Here is a 19,337-nt window from a genome sequence, read left to right as displayed (position 1 = left end):
GGTGAGATGTGAGACACAAACTTCTGGTGAGGCACCTCTCACTCTCCCCAGAACCACCACAGGGAAGGAACAAAACTACTCTGCTCAAGACAAGGACTCATCTGTTCCAGCAAGACCCTCATCTCCAAACAGTATGCCCCTCACCCCACCCTGGAAAGCTCTTAAAACAAAAGCTAATCAGGACACAGAAGTTCCAGTTCACAGATTAATTTAACATTTATTGTTGACAAAGTTGATCAAACCAGAACAAGGCAATCTGCCATTTGCTACCGGAGACAGAATTGAATTTTCCTTCTGATTTTGCCAGGCCAGGAATTAATTCTTCCCCTCTTTGCTACTCCTGCACAATTACTGTGACTTGCTGGGTAGTCTTAATCATCACAAGCCAAAACATTTCACTCCTCTGTAAAAGTCACCATAGAGCAAAGAATGACAATTATTCTAACATTCAAAATACACTTCTGGATTTTCACCTTTGGAAAATAACTTCTTTGTTCCTTTACATCCCTATGTTAAGAAAACAAAAACTGCCTTTCTTGATTTTGGGGGGTTTTGTTTGTTTTTTTGGTTTTTTCTTCAATCAGAATATCTTCCACAATAGAAATAAACTTGAATAGTAGTTTATCCATAACTATAATGATTTACATGCATGAAAACAACATCAATTAAGCTGGTTTTTTTGCCTTCCTTTGCCTACAGATTTGGAAAATACGTATGAAAACAATCAGAAAGTTCTGGAAGACAAAGCCAAGCAGTTGGTGGAGCTGGAAGAGACAGTTCGCTCCCTCTTACAGACAATCAGCCAGAAGGTTGCTGTTTACAGCACTTGCTTATAAACAGGAGTGGGAAGTGCTTGTGTTCAGGATGGGTTTTACAAGTATTATACTAGTTCTTTTTGACATTACACTGAGACCTGGTAAGGTGAACAGGTTTTATATTGACTTTAAAGCCACAGAACCAAAGAAAAGTAACTTTTTGATGTTTAAAATAAACAGTACTTTTGTATCACTGTATGTACCTAGTATGACTCATTAAGTTCTTGCCTGTTTTCAGTAGCTGCAATGGTACATCAATTAATCTTTTAGCAAGTTTTGTTCTTACACTGGTTAGAGATCTAATAAAATCTTGGCTTGAGCTATGTAATTCTAAAGAAGGGTTACTATTACTATAAAACATAATATGGTGACTCAGACCAAATTATCAGTGAATGAAGAAATACCATCCATGTGTAATTAGTTATGCCACAGCACTCAAAAAGTGCATGGTACCCAGTTAGACCTAAGACAACATTCATGTCAGGGATTATGAAACATTTGGTATGTAGTGAAAACAGAGAGGCAGCACTGAAAGTATGAATGCACCAAGTTTATATGATAATCCAAGCTTGGACTCACAAAATAAGCAGAGCTGGGGGGGACCCACGAGGGCCATCGAGTCCAACTCCTGGCCCTACACAGGACACCCCAAGAGTCAGTCCATATTCCTGAGAGCACTGTCCAAAGCCTCCTTGGACTCTGTCAGCTTTGGTGCTGTGACCACTTCCCTGGGGAGCCTGTTCCAGTGCCCAACCACCCTCTGAATGAAAAACCTTTATCTAATATCCAACAACAACCTCCCCTGACACAACTTCAGGCCACTCCCTCAGCACTGGTCACCAGAGATCAGGGTCTGCCCCTCTTCTTCCCCTCATGAGGAAGTTGGAACTGCAGTGAGGTCTCCCCTCAGTCTCCTCCAGGCTGAACAGACCCAGTGACCTCAGCCACTCCTCATAGGGCTCCTCCTCAAGGTTCTTCACCATCTTTGTTGCCCTCCTTTGGATACTCTCCAATAGTTTAGTGTCTTTTCTATACTGAGGTGCCCAAAACTGCCCCCAGCACTCGAGATGAGGCCACCCCATTGCAGAGCAGAGCAGCACAATCCCCTCCCTTGCCCAGCTGGTGATGCTGTGCCTGATGCCCCTAGGACACGGGTGGCCCTCCTGGCTGCCAGGGCACTGCTGACTCATAATTCAACTTTCCACTGACCAGGACCCCCACACCCTTTCCAGACTCTTGCTTTCCAGCCTCTCATTCCCCAGTCTGTCCATACATCCAGGTGCAGAATCTGGCCCTTTCCCCTTGCTGAACTTTCAGTGGCTGGTGATTGCCCAGTTCTGTAATTTGTCAAGGTCTCTGTGCAGGGCCTCTCTGCCTTAGAGGAACTCAACAGCTCCTCCCTGTTTTGTATCACCTGCTAACATGCTTAGTAGCCCTTCCTGTCCTGCCTACAAGTCACCAATGAAGACAAAAAGTGCAGGACTGAAGATGGAACCCTGTGGATCCCCACTAGAGACAGGTCACCACTCAGTGAACCCCATTCACTGTAATCCTCTGTGCCCAACCTGTGAGTCAATGATCCAGCCCTGTGCTGGACATTCTGTGCAGAAGGACCCTTAGAGACAGTATCAAAAGCTTTGCTGAAATTCAAAAAGGGTATATCAACTGGCTCCCCTGACCAGCTACATGGGTTATCTTGTGATAAAAGGAAATCAGGTTTGATAAGCAAGTGTGATCGTCAAAATCAGGACAACTACAGCATGATACAGCACCACCTGAGCAAACTGAAGGGCATCATGATTAAATAAATAACTACCCCTAAACTCCAGAGATTAAAACCAGCACAACAAAAAAGAATTCTTTGAAGGAATTGATCATCACAGCAGTATCATGCACTGTTCACAGCCAGTACACTCAGCAGCTGCTACAAAGTGCCAATTTGGCAGCACTCAGGCCTAACTGCCATGAGACATTGACAGGTGGCTCAGCAGCTCATTTTACTTTTACACTTTTTTGTACACTTAACTGGAATGGGAATGACAGCAAGAGAAGTAGCAAAAAATAATTTTAAGGCCTTGATTTTTATTTTGAAATGTCTGGAAAACTCAGTCTCCAGTACAAACTTAGAAGTATTACTGGTTATAAGTTTCCCTGGCTTTTCAAACTTCATTTAACATAAAATGAGATACAAACTTTTCTAACTGATGAACTTCAAGAATGAATTGCAGTAAGACTGCTACAAGAATTCAGGGGGTGGAGGGAAGAGACACAAAACTGTTTCTGAAAGAGCAAGGTTTCTGTAAAGAACAACTTGCAAATCACATGATTAACACTAACATGTACCTTTGTTAAGTTAGAAGCGATTCTAAAATGCCAAGATCTATTGGAAGAATCAAGCTTTTCTGCTCTGTTGTCTCACCTTCACGTTCCATTCAGCAGCTTCCTACTAACACCTGAAAGCAGATCCACATTAATTCACTAAGCCAGCATACCCATGAATCAGATGGTGATAAGCTTAATGAGGTGGTATGGTTTAACCCCATCTACATTTAAAGTAGGAGTTAAGAAAATAAATCAAAATGAAGAAGAGTATCACTGGTGTTTTACTGATTAACTGATATGGTAATGCTGGCATCCATCTCTATCACTAACTATGGATAACAGATCAATACTTGAATAAGAAGCTATAAAGCAAGCTAGAAAGATGTAACCATCTTGTCTATACAAAAAACCAAAGCCAGCACTACCTTCTGAATGTGCACTTCTCATTCCATTGGCATAATGAAAAAGGACATGCACAATACCAGCAGGTATTGAAGTTTTCTTCAAGGCAGAGGAGCCTGGCAAATGAAGAAATGGCACCTTGGAAAAGAAGTTAAAATTAACTACTGGATTTGGGCATGGCTCCATATCAGGTTAAAGATCTTCCAACAATGCCATCTGTTTGTGAGTTTGCTCACATAATCAACAACCTAGACACTACAAGGATCCAATCAACAAACAAAATCCAAGAAGACCCTCCAGCCATGTCAAGTATTTATTAAGCTCTCTTGCTACAGAAGAGACAGAAAAAGAGAACAAAATAGAAAACAGAAGAGAAGAAGGTATGTCTTAATTGTGTGGAGAGCTGACACTGCAGCTCTTTCGTGTGGAAGGTGCAGAATAACCCTCATGTCATAGCATTTAACAGCAAACACTGCTTCACTACCCAGTTTTAGCATTTCAAGTTTAAGAGAGCTGGACAATAGAAGCTTTAAAACCAAAAAGGATTAGGTAGCAGTACAATGAATTTGTCTTCAATTTTTCATTTCTCAATCAGCACTCAGTTTTTCCCCTTAAGAGTTTTCAATATGAAAACCTGATGTGGAGAATCATACAGACAATAATTTTCTCTTTAAAAAGTGAGTATAATTTTAATTGATCTACACAAGCCCCTCTTCTCCCAACATCCCAACACTACCAGGTCAAAACAAATTTTGGTTGTTTTGTAAGAAGTAGGTTAAAGTTAATCCCTTCAGACGGAAACACATTTTTGTGCGGAAGTGACAGTGGCATTTTAAGTGCCAGTGGCATTTTAAGTGCCAGTATTCAACTGGTTTATTGTAACACTACTTCAAATAAGAAAATACAAGGTATGCTGGACAATCATCCAGAGTTCTGACCAGCATACCTGATAATCCCATGCAGCAGCAAAATGTTTGGTTTCCAAAAAGAAAAGAGTTCTGTCAGGCTGCTTTTCTGCAACATTCACTGTGTAAATAAACATGTAATTTTAAGTATTTAGTTTACAGAGACTGGATAATTCCACTTGTTCCAAACTCTACTTGTTTAAATATCTGATGTTTAAAATTAAGATATTCACTTAAGTCAGTCCTAAAATACTCAGACTCAGCCTTCCATAAGGGCCCACAGTCCATTTCAGAGATGTACTATATATGTACAAAGATCTGCTCTTTCATTTTAGAAGTTGATAGCTTTGCCAAAGGATGCTGCTAGGTTTGCTTCCCTGAAGGCTTCTGACACCGTCTGTAGGGAGCAAACACAAGAAGTTACAAGTCATTAATAGCTACAGGACTTCTACACAAACAGCATGTTTGTGTAAAGGTTTTCAACAGCCCCTTTAGAAAACACTTACTGGATGGGCATGGCAAACTCTGGCTACATCTTCACATGATGCTCCATATTCCATAGCAAGGGCAGCTTCATTCACCATTTCACCAGCACCCTGTAATTTAATGGTACTTGCAATTAGCACAAATTCTTACGCAGTTGTCCAGGCTCTGCTGCAGCAGTAGCAGCTTATAAATAAGCATTTTCTGCTAAAAAAGAAAAGTTATGTTTTAACTAGCACTTCATCTGGGCTATAATGTAAGCAATGTACTCTATTCATGATTGTGGTCAAACCTAGCATCAATCCACACATTAATGACAGTATTTGTTCTCTCATTCCTGAGAGTTGTGCAAAAGCTAGGCATTTTTCCATGAAAGGAAGCCTACCCAAAACGTCAATGCTTCCCTGAAAAGTTAAGGAGATAACTAGATCAAAAAAAGACATGTTACTACACCTACACCTTCATTTTTATTTGCTGTATTTATGCATGTTTACTAAGAGAATATATATATTTGAGGAGTGAAAAATAGTTAAATCTCCTCTTACATTTTTAGCACTCAGATCTACAACCATAAGATTTTTCCTCCAGTCCTTTCCCAATGAAGAAAATGAGATCTGCTGCCATGAGACAGAGCTGTGCTTCCTTTAAGGCATGTAGGTTTCTAAATTATTACAATTGCAAGAGAAAATAAGTAGCATAGAATCTTATTGAGAACAGTCTGGTGTTTTTCTTAAAGAAAGCTGTACACAAAAATGTACAGAAGTGTTTCTGCAAACATATTTTAAAGAAAATATTTACAGCTAAGAAACAAAACAGAGAAAAACTAGGGTCCAACTCTGACCAAAAAAACCCAAAACACCTCCTAGACAGGGGACATCCCAAAGGTTTTTTCACTCTAAGTTCCATAAATTACTGACCCCATATTTGCTGACTGCAGCATAAGATTACCACCCTTGCTGAGGTCTTTAGTTGGAGAGAAGGGGAAAAAGTAAACACCAATTAAAAAGACAATCTTTTCAGCTCCTTCAACTTCCAAAAGTTGAATGAACAATTTCTGCTGGTCTCTCAAGTATTTAGCAGTATTCATAAAAACAAAATGAAAAAAAAAAAAATCCAAAAAAACCCCACCCACCACAAACACCATCAAAAACCTCACCACACAAAACTTGTCAAAGAAACCAAATAAATAACTATAGCAATTCAAGAGGAAAAAAAATAAAGCTGGGTTTTTTTTTAAGTTACACCTAAGTAACTAAAAAGTAGGATGGAGGTCAGGGGTGCAGAACAGAACTGTAAAAAAAAAAAAATCAGTATGGTGAACTCAAGCCTTCCTGTTTACAAACACCACTTCTAACTCAACAACTATGCAACACTAAATAAGAAGGTTACAAGGCTAAGAAAGCACAATTGATGATACTTACTGGGCCTAAAATGTGAGCACCCAACATCCTGTCTGTCGACTTGTGACTAAGTATCTTCACCATGCCATCTGTGTCAGCGTTTGTCTTTGCTCTACTGTTCGCAGCAAATGGAAATTTGCCAACTTTGTATTCCACGCCCTGCAAAACAGATGTGTTACTGATTTAATGACCAACAAGAACAATGTAACCAGCTGTTACATACATGAGGAGAAGCAATGCAGAACTAAAACAAGAGACACAGGAATGTACATGAACTATCATTGTAAATGGTGTAAGAGTGTACAGAAAAAAGATTAATTTGCAAATAAATAATATTAATGTCACAGAATGCAAGTTATTAAAGAGAACTGTGGTTCTTGAGAGAGTGGCATGCACAAAAGCATCATTCACTCACATCCCCTAAGAAATAAATTCAAATGCAGAAATTTGGATAAAGTAGCTAGATAAACAACTAGAGAATGAAACCAAGCTCAAAGTGGAAAACCAGTTTTTGCTGGAAAAGAAAACAAACAGTACCTCTTCTTTCAGCTGCTCTTCTGACTTGCCCACCCAGGCCACTTCAGGGTGAGTGTAGATCACAGAGGGAACGCAGTTATAGTCAATGTGAACTGCTCCCCCAGCCATGCCTTCGACACAAAGAATGCCTTCATCCTCAGCTTTGTGGGCCAGCATAGGTCCAGCAACTACATCACCAATAGCATAGATGCTATCAGACCAATGAAACAGAATAAGACACTGTTTAAAAACATCCTAGCACACCTGGGCTACCTTACATAACAGTCTCTTTGAAACATGTTACTGAAAACTCTAAGCAAAACAGATTAAAATACTTCATTTTAGCAGTTTCCACAGAATGACCACACTTCAAGAGGTACTTAGTGACATGAAATAGATAATGACTTTTAAATTACAAGACTTCAAAGGCTGACTAAAAGTTTTTAGCTACTGAAATGATACAGATATCTTGAGTTTTCTCTTCAGAAAGGGAAAATATGTTCTGTTATTAAAAAACAGGAGTGCTTTATTAAATTAAACTTTAAAAGTAAGTGTTCTGCATTAATAAAAAAAAAAAGGAAAAGAAATTAGTCTTACTTACTTTGGAATCTTGGTTTGGAATCTGTTGTTGACTGGAATTCTCCCCTTCTTATCAAGTTCTATTCCAATTTCTTCAAGACCTAGATCTTTTGTAAAAGGGCGCCTACCGATGCAAACTAGGAGCACATCACAAGTTATTACTTCTGCATTGCCACCCGCAGCAGCTTCAACACTACAGCAAAACAAGAAGCAAAAATGCTAAGCTGTAAACTTGTAGCCTTACTCTCTCTCTGGCTAGTATTCTATATTAACTGTTCATGTATAAAACTTCAAAGGTCTTGAGTATTAAAATAAACTCTCTGGATAATTTCATTTATTCCCATTCAAGAACAATAATATTGCTGCCAGGCTTACCCTAAGACAAGATGACCTTCCAGTACGCAGTCAAGAATTAGTGGCTTAGAAATGACTGAACAATCATGGTATTTATGCTAGTTATACCAGAAGCAAATATCTTCCATGAAAATAATGACTTAGAGTTCTGTTTTTATTACTGATCTCACTATAACAGTGGTTTTATGCCAGCAAGCCCTCAACTCAAGTCAATGGAACCTCTCCTGTATTAGCAACCTAAGACTTAAACCCAAAACTATGAGATCTGTAAGTTGTTAAAGAAGGACAAACACTTAATTGCACTAAATAATTAATTTTCATTCCTATTTAAAAAATAATATCAGACTGTATTTTTAAATAGGTTTGATGGATTGGAAGGAAGAATATATTTTGCATTCCTTTAGTTTTATGTTTTTATGTTAAACACTTACGCTACATCTATTTTTCCATCTGGTCTCTTGGTAGCACCAGTAACTTTGGTGTTCAGTTTAAACTTGAATCCCTGCTTCTGAAGAATACGTTGGAAGTTTTTGGAGATCTCCATGTCAATTCCCATACCCCCAACATGGCCCATGAACTCAACAGCTGTAACATCTGCACCGAGGCGCTGCCAAACTGAACCCTGCAGGTAAACAATACAGGTAAAAAGAGTTTTTGAAAATCAAACTTCAGATACTTTAATATTCACAATAGACCGTAAACTCTTCTAAAGCATGTAACAGCAAACTGATCAGTTTCTACAAACATAATGTAAAATAAAACAAGCTAAACTTTCCCCAGCCTTTCCAGGAAAAAAATTATCATCGTTCATTTGCAGACTCAAAACTTCCATGATTGAATTCAGGTAACTGGGCTTTTAAAGAAATAGCTAAAAAAATCACTAAATATAACTAATGGATGTTTTATACTATAGGTATAGAAGAAATTCAAAAATCAAAGAATCTGAAAGGAAAACCCAAAGGGAATTGCTTGTGGTACTCTAATACAAATACTAATTAATCAAAACAATACCACATTAAGGAAGTTTTACACAACAAAATGGAGCCTCTGCTGGTCTGTATTTATAACCTTAACCATAATCCTCAGCCTCACCAACAAAACCCATGTACACCCTATTTACCTAGAGTTACCCACATCCACCCAATACAGAATTTCACTTTGCTTACTCCTTCCCAGCTTAATGGTCAGCAGGTTAAGCAACCACTTGGCAGATGGGCACAGCTTCAAGCAGCTGCAAGACCAGCAAATATAAATTCTTTTTGAAAGATGTAGGTGTGACGTAAAAGGACTCAGACCACAAGGAACTACAAAGTCTCCACCCTTTTGGCTGATAGGATATGTACTACCAGATCACATTAAACATCTCTTGAGATTTAACTACTAAACACAGGAATTCATCCTGACTATCCTGGCATTCTCTCACATTCCTATTCCTCTAAAAGAGAAAAATAAACATGCAAGGCCCTGGATGTTGGTCTCTAATTTCTTTGCTTATCTAACCAGCTGCAGAAGTGCTGACCAACAAACACTTATCCCAGCTTTTCTGGTAAAAAATAGAGCTAGCAGGCTATGAAGTCTGAACAGAACAACTCACTGAAGTGTTAAAGCACAGCAAAACCATCAAATACAACCAAAAAAACCCACCCTTTTCCTTTACAAATTAAAGGTCAAGTGGTTTAAACATCCTCTCACCAGTTCCACACCAATGACTCCTGCACCAATGACAACCATCTTTTCAGGAACTTTTTTCAGTGACAGCGCACCAGTGGATGACACAATGTTATCTTCATCAATCTAATGACAAAGAAATGCACAAAGGGAGGTTTGCAATCTCTTTTACATATTATTTTTTACATATTATTATATGTATTTTATATCTTTTACATATTATAATAAAACACACAGAAAGTGAACTGCAATTAGGTGCAAACCGTTATTACACATTAAATTGTGTGGCTATGAGACACTGAAAAGGAAGTACAATTAAGTTCAAATACGTACAGTAATTCCAGGGAAGGGAGCAACTTCTGAGCCTGTGGCTATGAGTATGTTCTTTGTGTTGATAACTTGTGTGCTGCCATCTTCTTTAGTTGCAGTGACTTGGTTTTTGCCAGTTATTTTTCCAAACCCAGATACATGTACAACCTTTAGTAATCAGAACACAGTTAAGTCAGGTTCAAATAAGTTAGGCTACATTACACCAGATTCTCACTAATGCTTAGAGATACTGCTAAAACATCTCTCTGCATCACTATCTGGTACAAATCACAAAGTAACGATATACTAGTAGAAATAGGAATAGTATACTATTCCTTTAAGCAGATGAAGAATGAAGGCACTAGGCATTTAAAAGTTTTCTGGAAGAGAAGCATTCAGTTTCTGCCCTTGTCATATCAGTCACTCTAATTTATGTGGCAATGTGACAATGTAAAAAGTAAGAAATTCCGATTTAAAAAATGGATATACCTCAGTATAAAATTCAAACTAACCTTGTTTTGTTTAAATAAATGAGCAATTCCACCTGTTAAGGCCTTCACTGCACTACTCTTCTGTTCCATCATCTTCTCTAGATTCAAACGGATCCCTGTAACTAAAGTTAAAGCAAAACAACTTGCATCAAGCATTGCAGAGTGTTAATGTTAAAGGAGCTATAACCTCATCACAGTTAACAGCTGGCACAGAAAGATGTGTTGAATGGCCCTACTAAATGCTGAAGGTTACATTCAACAACTGCTATGCTAAAAATCAATATTGCACTTTTCAACTATAACCCATCCATCCATTACCCAGAGTTCAAAGACCAGACATGTTCCTAAGCCTCCAAATGACAGATAAGGGGTATTATTTATAACTCTAAAAACTTTCTGACCAGAAAACCACACGAATCAGATCTGAAAGATTAAATTTACTTCTTGGTGGAAACCACTTATGTAACAGGCAGTGAGAACCCTTCACTCACTTTCAATTCCTCTATTAGCGAAATCTTTTCCATGGGCCAAGTGATACAGATGTGAGTTGTTCAGCAAGGCCTAAAACAGACACACAGAAATGTGAATTTGGACATACATTCACAAGAATATTTATTATAAGGAAAAAGAATTGTACTATTTGCAAAATGTTCTCACTATTGTTTGACATCTACATATTTGAGAAGGTGTATTTCAGTCACAGAAATTGTACACAGTAGCTCCTATGAAACATTCAATGAAGTTACATACTTTACATAGAAATATAAAACAATTAAATGAACACCTTTTCTTTTTTCTCATTTCACTATAGAAACTGATAATTACTCCACAGAGATTAAAAAAAAAAAAAGAACAGACCAAGTAGAGGAAGAAAAAGATAACTGTGACTCATGGCCAAAGAGAAGATACAGAATAACTGGATGAGGAATATCTACACTAAAATGCTTAAGATTTCAGCCTGTGCACACATATGAGTTAAATTTTGAGGTTTTGTGCTGAATTTTCTATAAATGCACAGCCAGCCGAGCTGAAACTGGATGGCTTGGAGCTAGCTCAGGTACACGGATCTTCCAAATTCACATATAAAATAAGAATAGTTTTTATATGCATGGCTAAAAATTAGTAGCTTCAAATTCAGAAGCTCAATAATTGTATTTTGATTAGAAATACCAACATGGTTAAGGCAGGATCTTACTAAGAAAATTGATTCTTTTGTAATAGCCACCCCAAATACAAAATTATCTGTATCTTTGCAAGGACAGCAGTGTGAGTTTGCACAGACTTAAATCTAAAGCAGGCACAGTAAAAGATTCAAAGGGCATTTTGAAATACTTGCCTTATCTACCTATGTTTGTGTAAAACTAATACTATCAAAATAAGATAATTCCATTTTTATAATTTTTATCAACTGTCTTTAAAAGTAATTTCTCAATTCCACATAACTGTGACAGCTCCAAATCTGTAACATTCACATTACTTAAAAGATGCAAGCACTGCTTAAGACTTTAGCAACTAGAAAGGGAAAAAAATCCATGCCCAAGGTATTATTTTGGTTGGTTTTCTGGAACGGAATATTTGAATCATTTGTTACTGCCTTGGTGTACACAGCCTACATATCCTCCTCTTAAGTTTACTGCAATTCAAATGAATTCTAGATAGCATTCAAGTTTAGCCACGGGTTCAACAGTATTCTCATAAGAAATCTCAAAGATAAAAAAATAAAAGGGTACTTGAGAAGTTAGTTAAGTAGAGCCTAGCAGAGTTTCAAACTGTCAAGGTAACACTGTCTGGATTAACATGCTTCAGTGGTTCAATATATTAAGATACTCTGAACCTCATTAAAATGATTACTAAAGTGTTAAGAAAAATTAATATAATTTTTAAAAAAGATGTAGTATTTATACTGTATTTTCTCTTCCCATGCTAATGGAACCTCTTGAGCAAAAGGATAACAAACAGCAACAGTTAGGAGGGATCTTGTTAAGAATATTATGTATGTTACTACAGCCATCACAAACCCAGTCTTAGCACTGTCTTCCTTCACCTGCTGGGTGCTACTGAGGCAGATTCCCCAGCAACAGCACTGTTCTTGCAAAGGCCAAGGTCTGAAATTACTTTAAACCAGATTCACAATGTCAAATAGCAAGTTCTTATTAATTTCTTCTTGCTTCTCCTTTCTCTCAGAGTGTATGTGTTGGACTCAGCTCTTTCTCTCCACATCTGTACTACTCCACACAAGTGCCACCAGCCTCAATCTCCAGGCCATTTTTACATCTACATCCATCTTGAGAAACTCCTTCCTAATCTCCTTCCAAGTGAAGCACACCATGTCAGCTGCTTTTAATGAAAACTCCTTCCTAATCTCCTTCCAAGTGAAGCACACCATGTCAGCTGCTTTTAATGAAGCTATGACAAACATGCACACTTACCTTGGATGGAATACATCCAACATTCAAACAGGTTCCTCCTAACGTTGCATTTTTTTCTACACAGACAGTCTGATGAAAAAGAACAGAGGAGAAAAAAAAAAATTTTTTAGTAATACTCTGCCACCATTTCCTTATAGGCTATCTCACAATTTAGAATTTATGACAAAGACATTTGTCTACTTGTCTAGTTATTCTACCTCTACAAGTGTCCCATTAATTTAATTCCTAGATTTATTTTACAGCTCATGTTTCCCTTCCCTCATTTTTTGTTAACTTAAAACCCATAAAATAGCTCTTTGCAACCAAATTCTCTACCAAACTGCATCAGTTCACTGTCTGCAAACACAGCCACTGCACCATTCATTCAAGTGCTACTTGTATCTATTTTTGTAGTCCTACCACAAAAATCTACAAAGTAAATAATAAATACAAGACTCAGTCCAGTGAAAGATGTTCCCCTAACAATTACAGAAAAAAATGCCAGAAGCAAAACATGTAAATCATGTGAAGATTCAAAAAAAAACCCAAGAAAACAACTGGTAAGTGAACTGGCATAGATTAAAATCCCAGGAAGCTATCTTTTCTTCCAAGAAAACAAAACAGAACAAAACCCCCAAGCCACAAACAACATTTCCTCCCGCTGCTATAAAGTTGTAGCAACACCTATAAAGAAAGAAAAAACAAAAATGAAGTACAGCAAAAGCAAACAAAAATAAGGTCAATAGCAACAGGGATGGAAAAATATTTCATCTCCTTCTCATTAAGCTGACAACATCAAAGTGCGCAAAGGACAAAAACAACTGCCAAAACTTCATTTAAAAACAGATCACTGGGAGAGAGAATGAAGGAGAGTATCCTAAACCATTTCTGTAGAAGTAAAGGAATTGGCATCTCCTTCTTTGGAAGGCACACACATATTCAAAATAATTGTAACCTTGGTTCACACTCTTGAGAGTTCCAGTCTACTGAGAGGCAACAACCTAGGTGAAAACCTTTCACAATTTCTTTAAATTGCTCCTTTTGTGCTAAGGTAGGTGATGGTAACATGAAGAGCAGAATTCACCAAATCAAACCACCGGAACATTCTGAGACATGCTTATCCCTTACCTCCCCTTCTTCTTGTTTTAAGCAAATGAATACATGAAATACACAACAACTGCTCCCACCTTTACCCAGTAAGGATGTTCTGCCTCATCCATTTTACATACACTTCACTGACAAGGCCAAGCAAAGCTTTTGGAAAGCCAATATCCAGAGAACAGTATTGGCAGCAACATGGGATGCTGTAGTGCTGATACAAGGACTCAAGGCTTGTGCTAGTAGAAATAGCACTAAAATTGAAATTGAACTAATTCGGTAGAGCAGGTTCTTCCATGGATGGTGTAACTATACAATCTTTTTGCCAGTCTACTAAAAACATCTCCTTAGATTCCTCAAGGACACCAAAAACATTCTACATGTTTATTCAGTGATAATGGTGACATGCACAAGTGTGTCCAAGCATTTTCCCCTCTCTAACTAGCTGTGAAACACTGTAATAGAATAATTTTTTACTATGACGAAATACAGAATCCAGGGCACTTTTTAACCCCCTTGTGTATGATACCCTACTGTTAATCACAGATATGAAGGACTCAAGGACAGTACTGTTCCAAGAAAAGCTGCTTTATAGCCAGGCACAAAAATAGCTTTGGAATAATCAAACATGAAGTCACATGGCAGAAGGCCACAATCTTTATTAAAACCTGCATCAATGAGCACCTTTTTTTCCTCAGGTTACTAGCTAAGTAACCATATACATCCAGAAGCAAGAGTACTTATTATGACAAAATAGTAATTCACAAAGATGTGCAAAGACAATTCAGTTATTTTGCTCTAGGTCATAGGAAGATTACAACTTAATGGAATCTCAAACACTTATATTTTGGTACAGTTACATATTAGAAGGCTAAGAGACACCCAAAAAGATGTTATTGACACCCAGTTGTGGGAGTACTGACCACTGAGGGACAACACTCAGAATTAGCAACAAATTCAGTTTGAAGGGACCTCCTTAGGAGGCCATCTACTTAAACCTCCTTCTCCAAACAATGGCAACAATCAAAGACATTGAGGGAGGTGACTCTCCCCCTCTACTCTACTCTCATGAGACCCCACCTGGAGTACTGTGTCCAGCTCTGGAGTCCCCAACACAACACTGATCTGGACCTGTTAGAGCACGTCTGGAGGAGGACACCAAGCTGATCACAGTGGCGGAGCAGCTCTTCCTGAAGACAGGCTGAGAAGGCTCTGGGGAAACCTCAGAGCAGTCTTGGAGTATCTAAAGGGGGCTTGGCAGAAGTCTGCAGAGGGACTTTTCATGAGGACATTTAGTGACAGAAATCTATGCCCTTAAGCTGAAGGGCATAGATTATATCACCTCTTAGGAAGGAATTCTTTACTGTGAGGGTGGTGAGGCACAGGAACAGGTTGCCCAGAGAAGCTGTGGATGCCCCACTCCTGAATGCTCAAGGCTGGGCTGGATGGGTCTCTGAGTAACATGGTCTAGTGGAAGGTGTCCCTGTCCATGGCAGGGGAGCTGGAACAAGGCCAGCTTTAACATCCCTTCCAACCAAAACTATTCTGTGATTCCATGATGTATCAGATGGCTCAGGGCCTTGTACAGCCAAGTTCTGAAAATACTGAAAGATGAAGATACGTGCTGCATGAGCCCCTCATTCCTGTGCTTCACTGGAACTCATCACCTGGAGTTCATTTTGGTCATGAAGTCTAGGTAATTCAGAAACATTGTGACATACCAAACAGCAGAAACATGCTCAAGACTGCTAGCACCACCTTCTCAGAGCTCCAGATAATTATGAGAACAATAATGCAGTGCCAAGAGCAACAGTTGGGCTCATATTAAGAAGAAGTGAAGGCAAAAAAATATCCTGAAGTCACATTCTGTATTTTTGTAAGTTTAAAAACATCTGAAATATATTATGCACATACAACTCTCATAATACTTAATTAAATGACACACCACTAATACATATCAGACACAAACTGCCTCTTCTGAAAGGCATTCAAAGACAACAAGCAAAACAACAGAGATGAAAATAAATAAATGTAACTAAGATACTACAGTATTTCTACACACATTTTTGCCTCTAAAATTCTAACATGGCAGTACAATTCCATTACATTCAAAAAGCACATTAGCTGAATACAGCTTTTTCTCCTTCTGAGCTCCCTCAGTCTGTTCTTCAGAATAGTTTTCCACCAGTCTTTTTGTCAGTCAAGATCTCTTTATTTTTCCTTTTGTTGAGAGAAAAATTCCTTCCTAGCACTGTTTTCCCACCTTCTCTTTCTCAAGAGTATAAGCTCACCTCAACTATCAGTTCCAACCAAAAGTAAGCTGTCCTAAGCAGCTGTCAGTAGCAGGGCTATAGAGAGTAATACCGTCAGACCTCCGTTTCAAATTCTGCATAATGCAGGTAAGCAAGGTAAGGAAAGATTAGCAAAAGATATCTACAGCATCTGGTGGCCCAAGATGTGACAGAAGGATTACAGTATCACAGACACCTTTTAAGTTCACCTAGATGAGTACTGTGCTATCTGAGTGAGGTCTCACCTTAAACCCAAGCTGAGCTGCTTTGATAGCAGCAACATATCCTCCAGGGCCAGAGCCAATAACTGTGACATCGGCATCAACTGAAACAGAGAACAGCTGAGTTACTAATTTTTCAGCAAAATTATTGTGTATTAAGAATTATGCAAGTTAATGAAATAGGATTAGATAAGGAAGCTACACCTCATATCTGAAAGTAACCCTCTGGACACAGGGAAAGGTGGTCTAAGGGTATTCATTCCACAAGAAAAATAACCAGTCTTAAATTTCACACAGGAAACAATGTAAAATGACATCAAGAAATTGAATTTCCCATCCCTCTTGCTTTAAAGACTTTAAGAACTTAACCCAAGATGTCTTAATAGTTTATTGTAACATTTTTTCCAACATAGCTTCTATTGATGTTTAGCACCAAACATAAATGCTTACTGAATGCCACAAATTTATAAATGGGAAGATGTGGCTGCAATAGGTTTCTGTGCAAACTCTATTGATTATAAAGCAGTGGAAGCTATGAACTTTGTACCTAGCTCATATCTTGTAACCACAATCCTTTTAGAATATTAATTAACGTAAGAACAGTGATGGTGAAGTTCAACTTCTATTTATAGCTTTAGCTTGAAATCAAATTATGCAAACAAACCACAGTTTTCATCTAAATCTCCACCCTGACATAGATTTCATCTGGAAGGCTGATTTCTGAGTTTGAAGCATTGTTTTGTTTTTTGTGGTGGTTTAGGGTGGTGAGGGTTTTTTTGTCCAAAAAAAGTTTCTCACAAGAAATTACCTTGATCAGCATAGGACCTTTGTGGCACTGCACAAACTCCCTGAAGACCATGATGAATTCGATCAAAATGGCTTCTCTAGAAAGGAAAAAAAAAAAATTAAAAGAACCCCTTGGTTTTACAAGTTTATGTCTATCCCTGTGGGAAAATAAGCATTCAGCCACACACAGAGGAATACACAGTTACTGTCACCAGCTAACCAAAACAAGAACAGCATGACTGAACCACAGTGAGCACTGACCGGAACAAGAGGCAGAAGTTGCTCTGCCACTTACCTGCTCGGTCACCTCAGTCTGTCATCACACCTGTTCTCAGGTCAATCTCACCTCAGGCTCACCTCTAACTACAAAACTTTCAAGTCTCAAACCACATAATGCCATAAATTAGATATCTAGAGGAGTTTATGAAGAGTCTTGTTCTGTAACCAACCCATTCAGCCACTTCCTAAGAACAGGCAGCTGTAGCTTATAGGAGGTTCAGGTGGGCAAGTTTTTTTAACCTTTACGAAAAAGTAATGAGACAGCACAGAACAGCTGCTACAAACACATCGAGGGCCGATCACCCTGTAACTGGAGTAGAGGATGTCCCTGGAAGCATTTGCGAGGTCCCCAGCACCGCAGCCCAAAAGCCGGGGCCGGCTGACGGCGGCGCTTTTTGCAGCCACCACGGCCGCGGCCTCCCTCGGGCCGGGACAGCGAGGGACCGGCACCGACAACGCACACGACAACAGGTCCCTGCCGCTCACGGACCCTGAGGGCCGCTACAGCCGCCGCGTCCCCTCCGCCCGCCCGAGCGGCGAGGGAAGGGGACAGCGAGGCAGGGAGGGGAGCACGGCCAAGGCCCGCGCCCGCCTCAAGGCGCCACTCCGGCCCCGCCCGCCCTCACGCACGCCCGCCCCCGGCGGGCTGAGGGGTCTGAAAAAAGCCCAGGCCCGAGCTGCCCGGCGCGGCTTCCGTCCCTTGTCCCCTCCCTTGCCCTCGCCTCGCCGCCCCGCCGGTGCCGTACCCGAGCGAGCGCACAGGAGACGCGGCCCCAGCGCTGCATGTCGGCGGTGCCGCCGCGCCCCGGCCGCTCAAGGACTCCGCGGACACGCGCAGGCGCAGTGCCGGGCGGGGCGGGGCCAGGCGGGCGCGGAGGCCTCAGGGCCGGGAGCGAGCTCTGGGCGCGGGCCCGGCCGGCCGCGCTGCCGAGGCACGGTCACCTGCCGCAGGTGACACGGGAGCACGTCCAGGCGGGTTCGCAATGTCTCCAGAGAGAGCGACTCCGCGACCGCCCTGGGCAGCATGTTCCAGTGCTCTGCCACCCTCAGCCTGAACAAGTTCTTCCTCATGTTGAGGTGGAACTTCTTGTGTTTTGTTTTATGGCCATTGCTCCTCTTCTTGTCGCCGGCACCACTAAAAAGAATCTGACACATCCTCTTGGCACCAGTTTTTGAGATATTTCTAGAATCGGAGACTCATAGAATGTGCTGAGTTGGAAGGGGCCCATCAGGATCCAGCTCCTGGCCCTGCACAGGACAGCCCGAGAGTCACACCCTGTGCCTGAGAGCATTGTTCAAATACTTCTGTAACTCTGTCAGGCTGTGATTGCTTCCCTGGGGAGCCTGTTCCAGTGCACAAACACCCTCTGGGTGCAAAAACTTTTTCTAATATCCAATCTAAACCTCCCCTGACTCACCTTCATGATGTTTCCTCGAGTCATGTCACTGATCATGAGAATGAAGAGATTGGCACCTGCCTGTCTACTTCCACTCATATGGATGTTCAAGACCACAATAAGGTCTCCCCTCAGTCTCCTCCAGGCTGAACAGACCAAGTGGCATCATAAATCCTCATAAATCTCTTCATAAGGCTTCTTCTTCAGACCCTTCACCATCCTCATGGCTTCCTTTGGATGCTCTCTAATAAGGTCTTTCTAATAATGTCTAATCTAATAATGTCTAACCTAATGTCTTTTTTATATTGTGATGCCCAAAGCTGCTCCCAGGATTTGAAGTGACACCGGCCCTGTGCAGAGCAGGGTGGGACAACCCCCTCCCTGGCTGAGCTGGTGATGCCCTCCAGACATTGTTGGCCCTCCTGGCTGCCAGGGCACTGCTAATTAATATTCAACTACCCATTTGTATGTATTGATGAGATCCCTTCTCAGTCTTCTCTTGACTAAGCAGGCCCAGCTCCCTCAGCCTCTCCTCTCAAGACAGGTGTTCAGTCCCATCATCATCTTTGTGGCTTCCGCTGCACCCTCTCCAACAGCTCCTTGGTTTTCTTGT

General features: G+C 40.2%; 2 protein-coding genes across 2 annotated transcripts in view; one reads left to right on the top strand and one right to left on the bottom strand.

The window, feature by feature from the left end:
- LAMB1 (laminin subunit beta 1) overlaps positions 1 to 3,689 on the top strand; it is a 44,663-nt gene extending 40,974 nt beyond the window's left edge. The window contains exon 33 of the mRNA XM_084206956.1: positions 700 to 3,689. Within this exon, the coding sequence (XP_084063082.1) occupies positions 700 to 836 (137 nt within the window). The 3' untranslated portion in view covers positions 837 to 3,689. The remainder of the gene's footprint in view (positions 1 to 699) is intronic.
- Positions 3,690 to 3,839: 150 nt separating this feature from the next.
- Positions 3,840 to 18,170, bottom strand: DLD (dihydrolipoamide dehydrogenase). The gene is made up of 14 exons (XM_084206957.1): positions 18,074 to 18,170; positions 17,071 to 17,146; positions 16,287 to 16,366; positions 12,674 to 12,742; positions 10,736 to 10,805; positions 10,266 to 10,366; positions 9,778 to 9,921; positions 9,469 to 9,570; positions 8,208 to 8,398; positions 7,445 to 7,615; positions 6,865 to 7,054; positions 6,349 to 6,486; positions 4,951 to 5,040; positions 3,840 to 4,841 (listed from the first exon to the last, which is right to left on the bottom strand). Exons 1-14 carry the CDS (start codon positions 18,110 to 18,112, stop codon positions 4,776 to 4,778), a joined length of 1,527 nt encoding a protein of 508 aa, XP_084063083.1. The 5' UTR covers positions 18,113 to 18,170; the 3' UTR covers positions 3,840 to 4,775.
- Between the last annotated feature and the right edge of the window lie 1,167 nt (positions 18,171 to 19,337).

Source organism: Fringilla coelebs (genome assembly GCF_963513975.1).
Source record: "Fringilla coelebs genome assembly, chromosome: 5".
NCBI lineage: Eukaryota > Metazoa > Chordata > Aves > Passeriformes > Fringillidae > Fringilla > Fringilla coelebs.
This window is presented reverse-complemented; position numbering and strand designations above follow the sequence as displayed.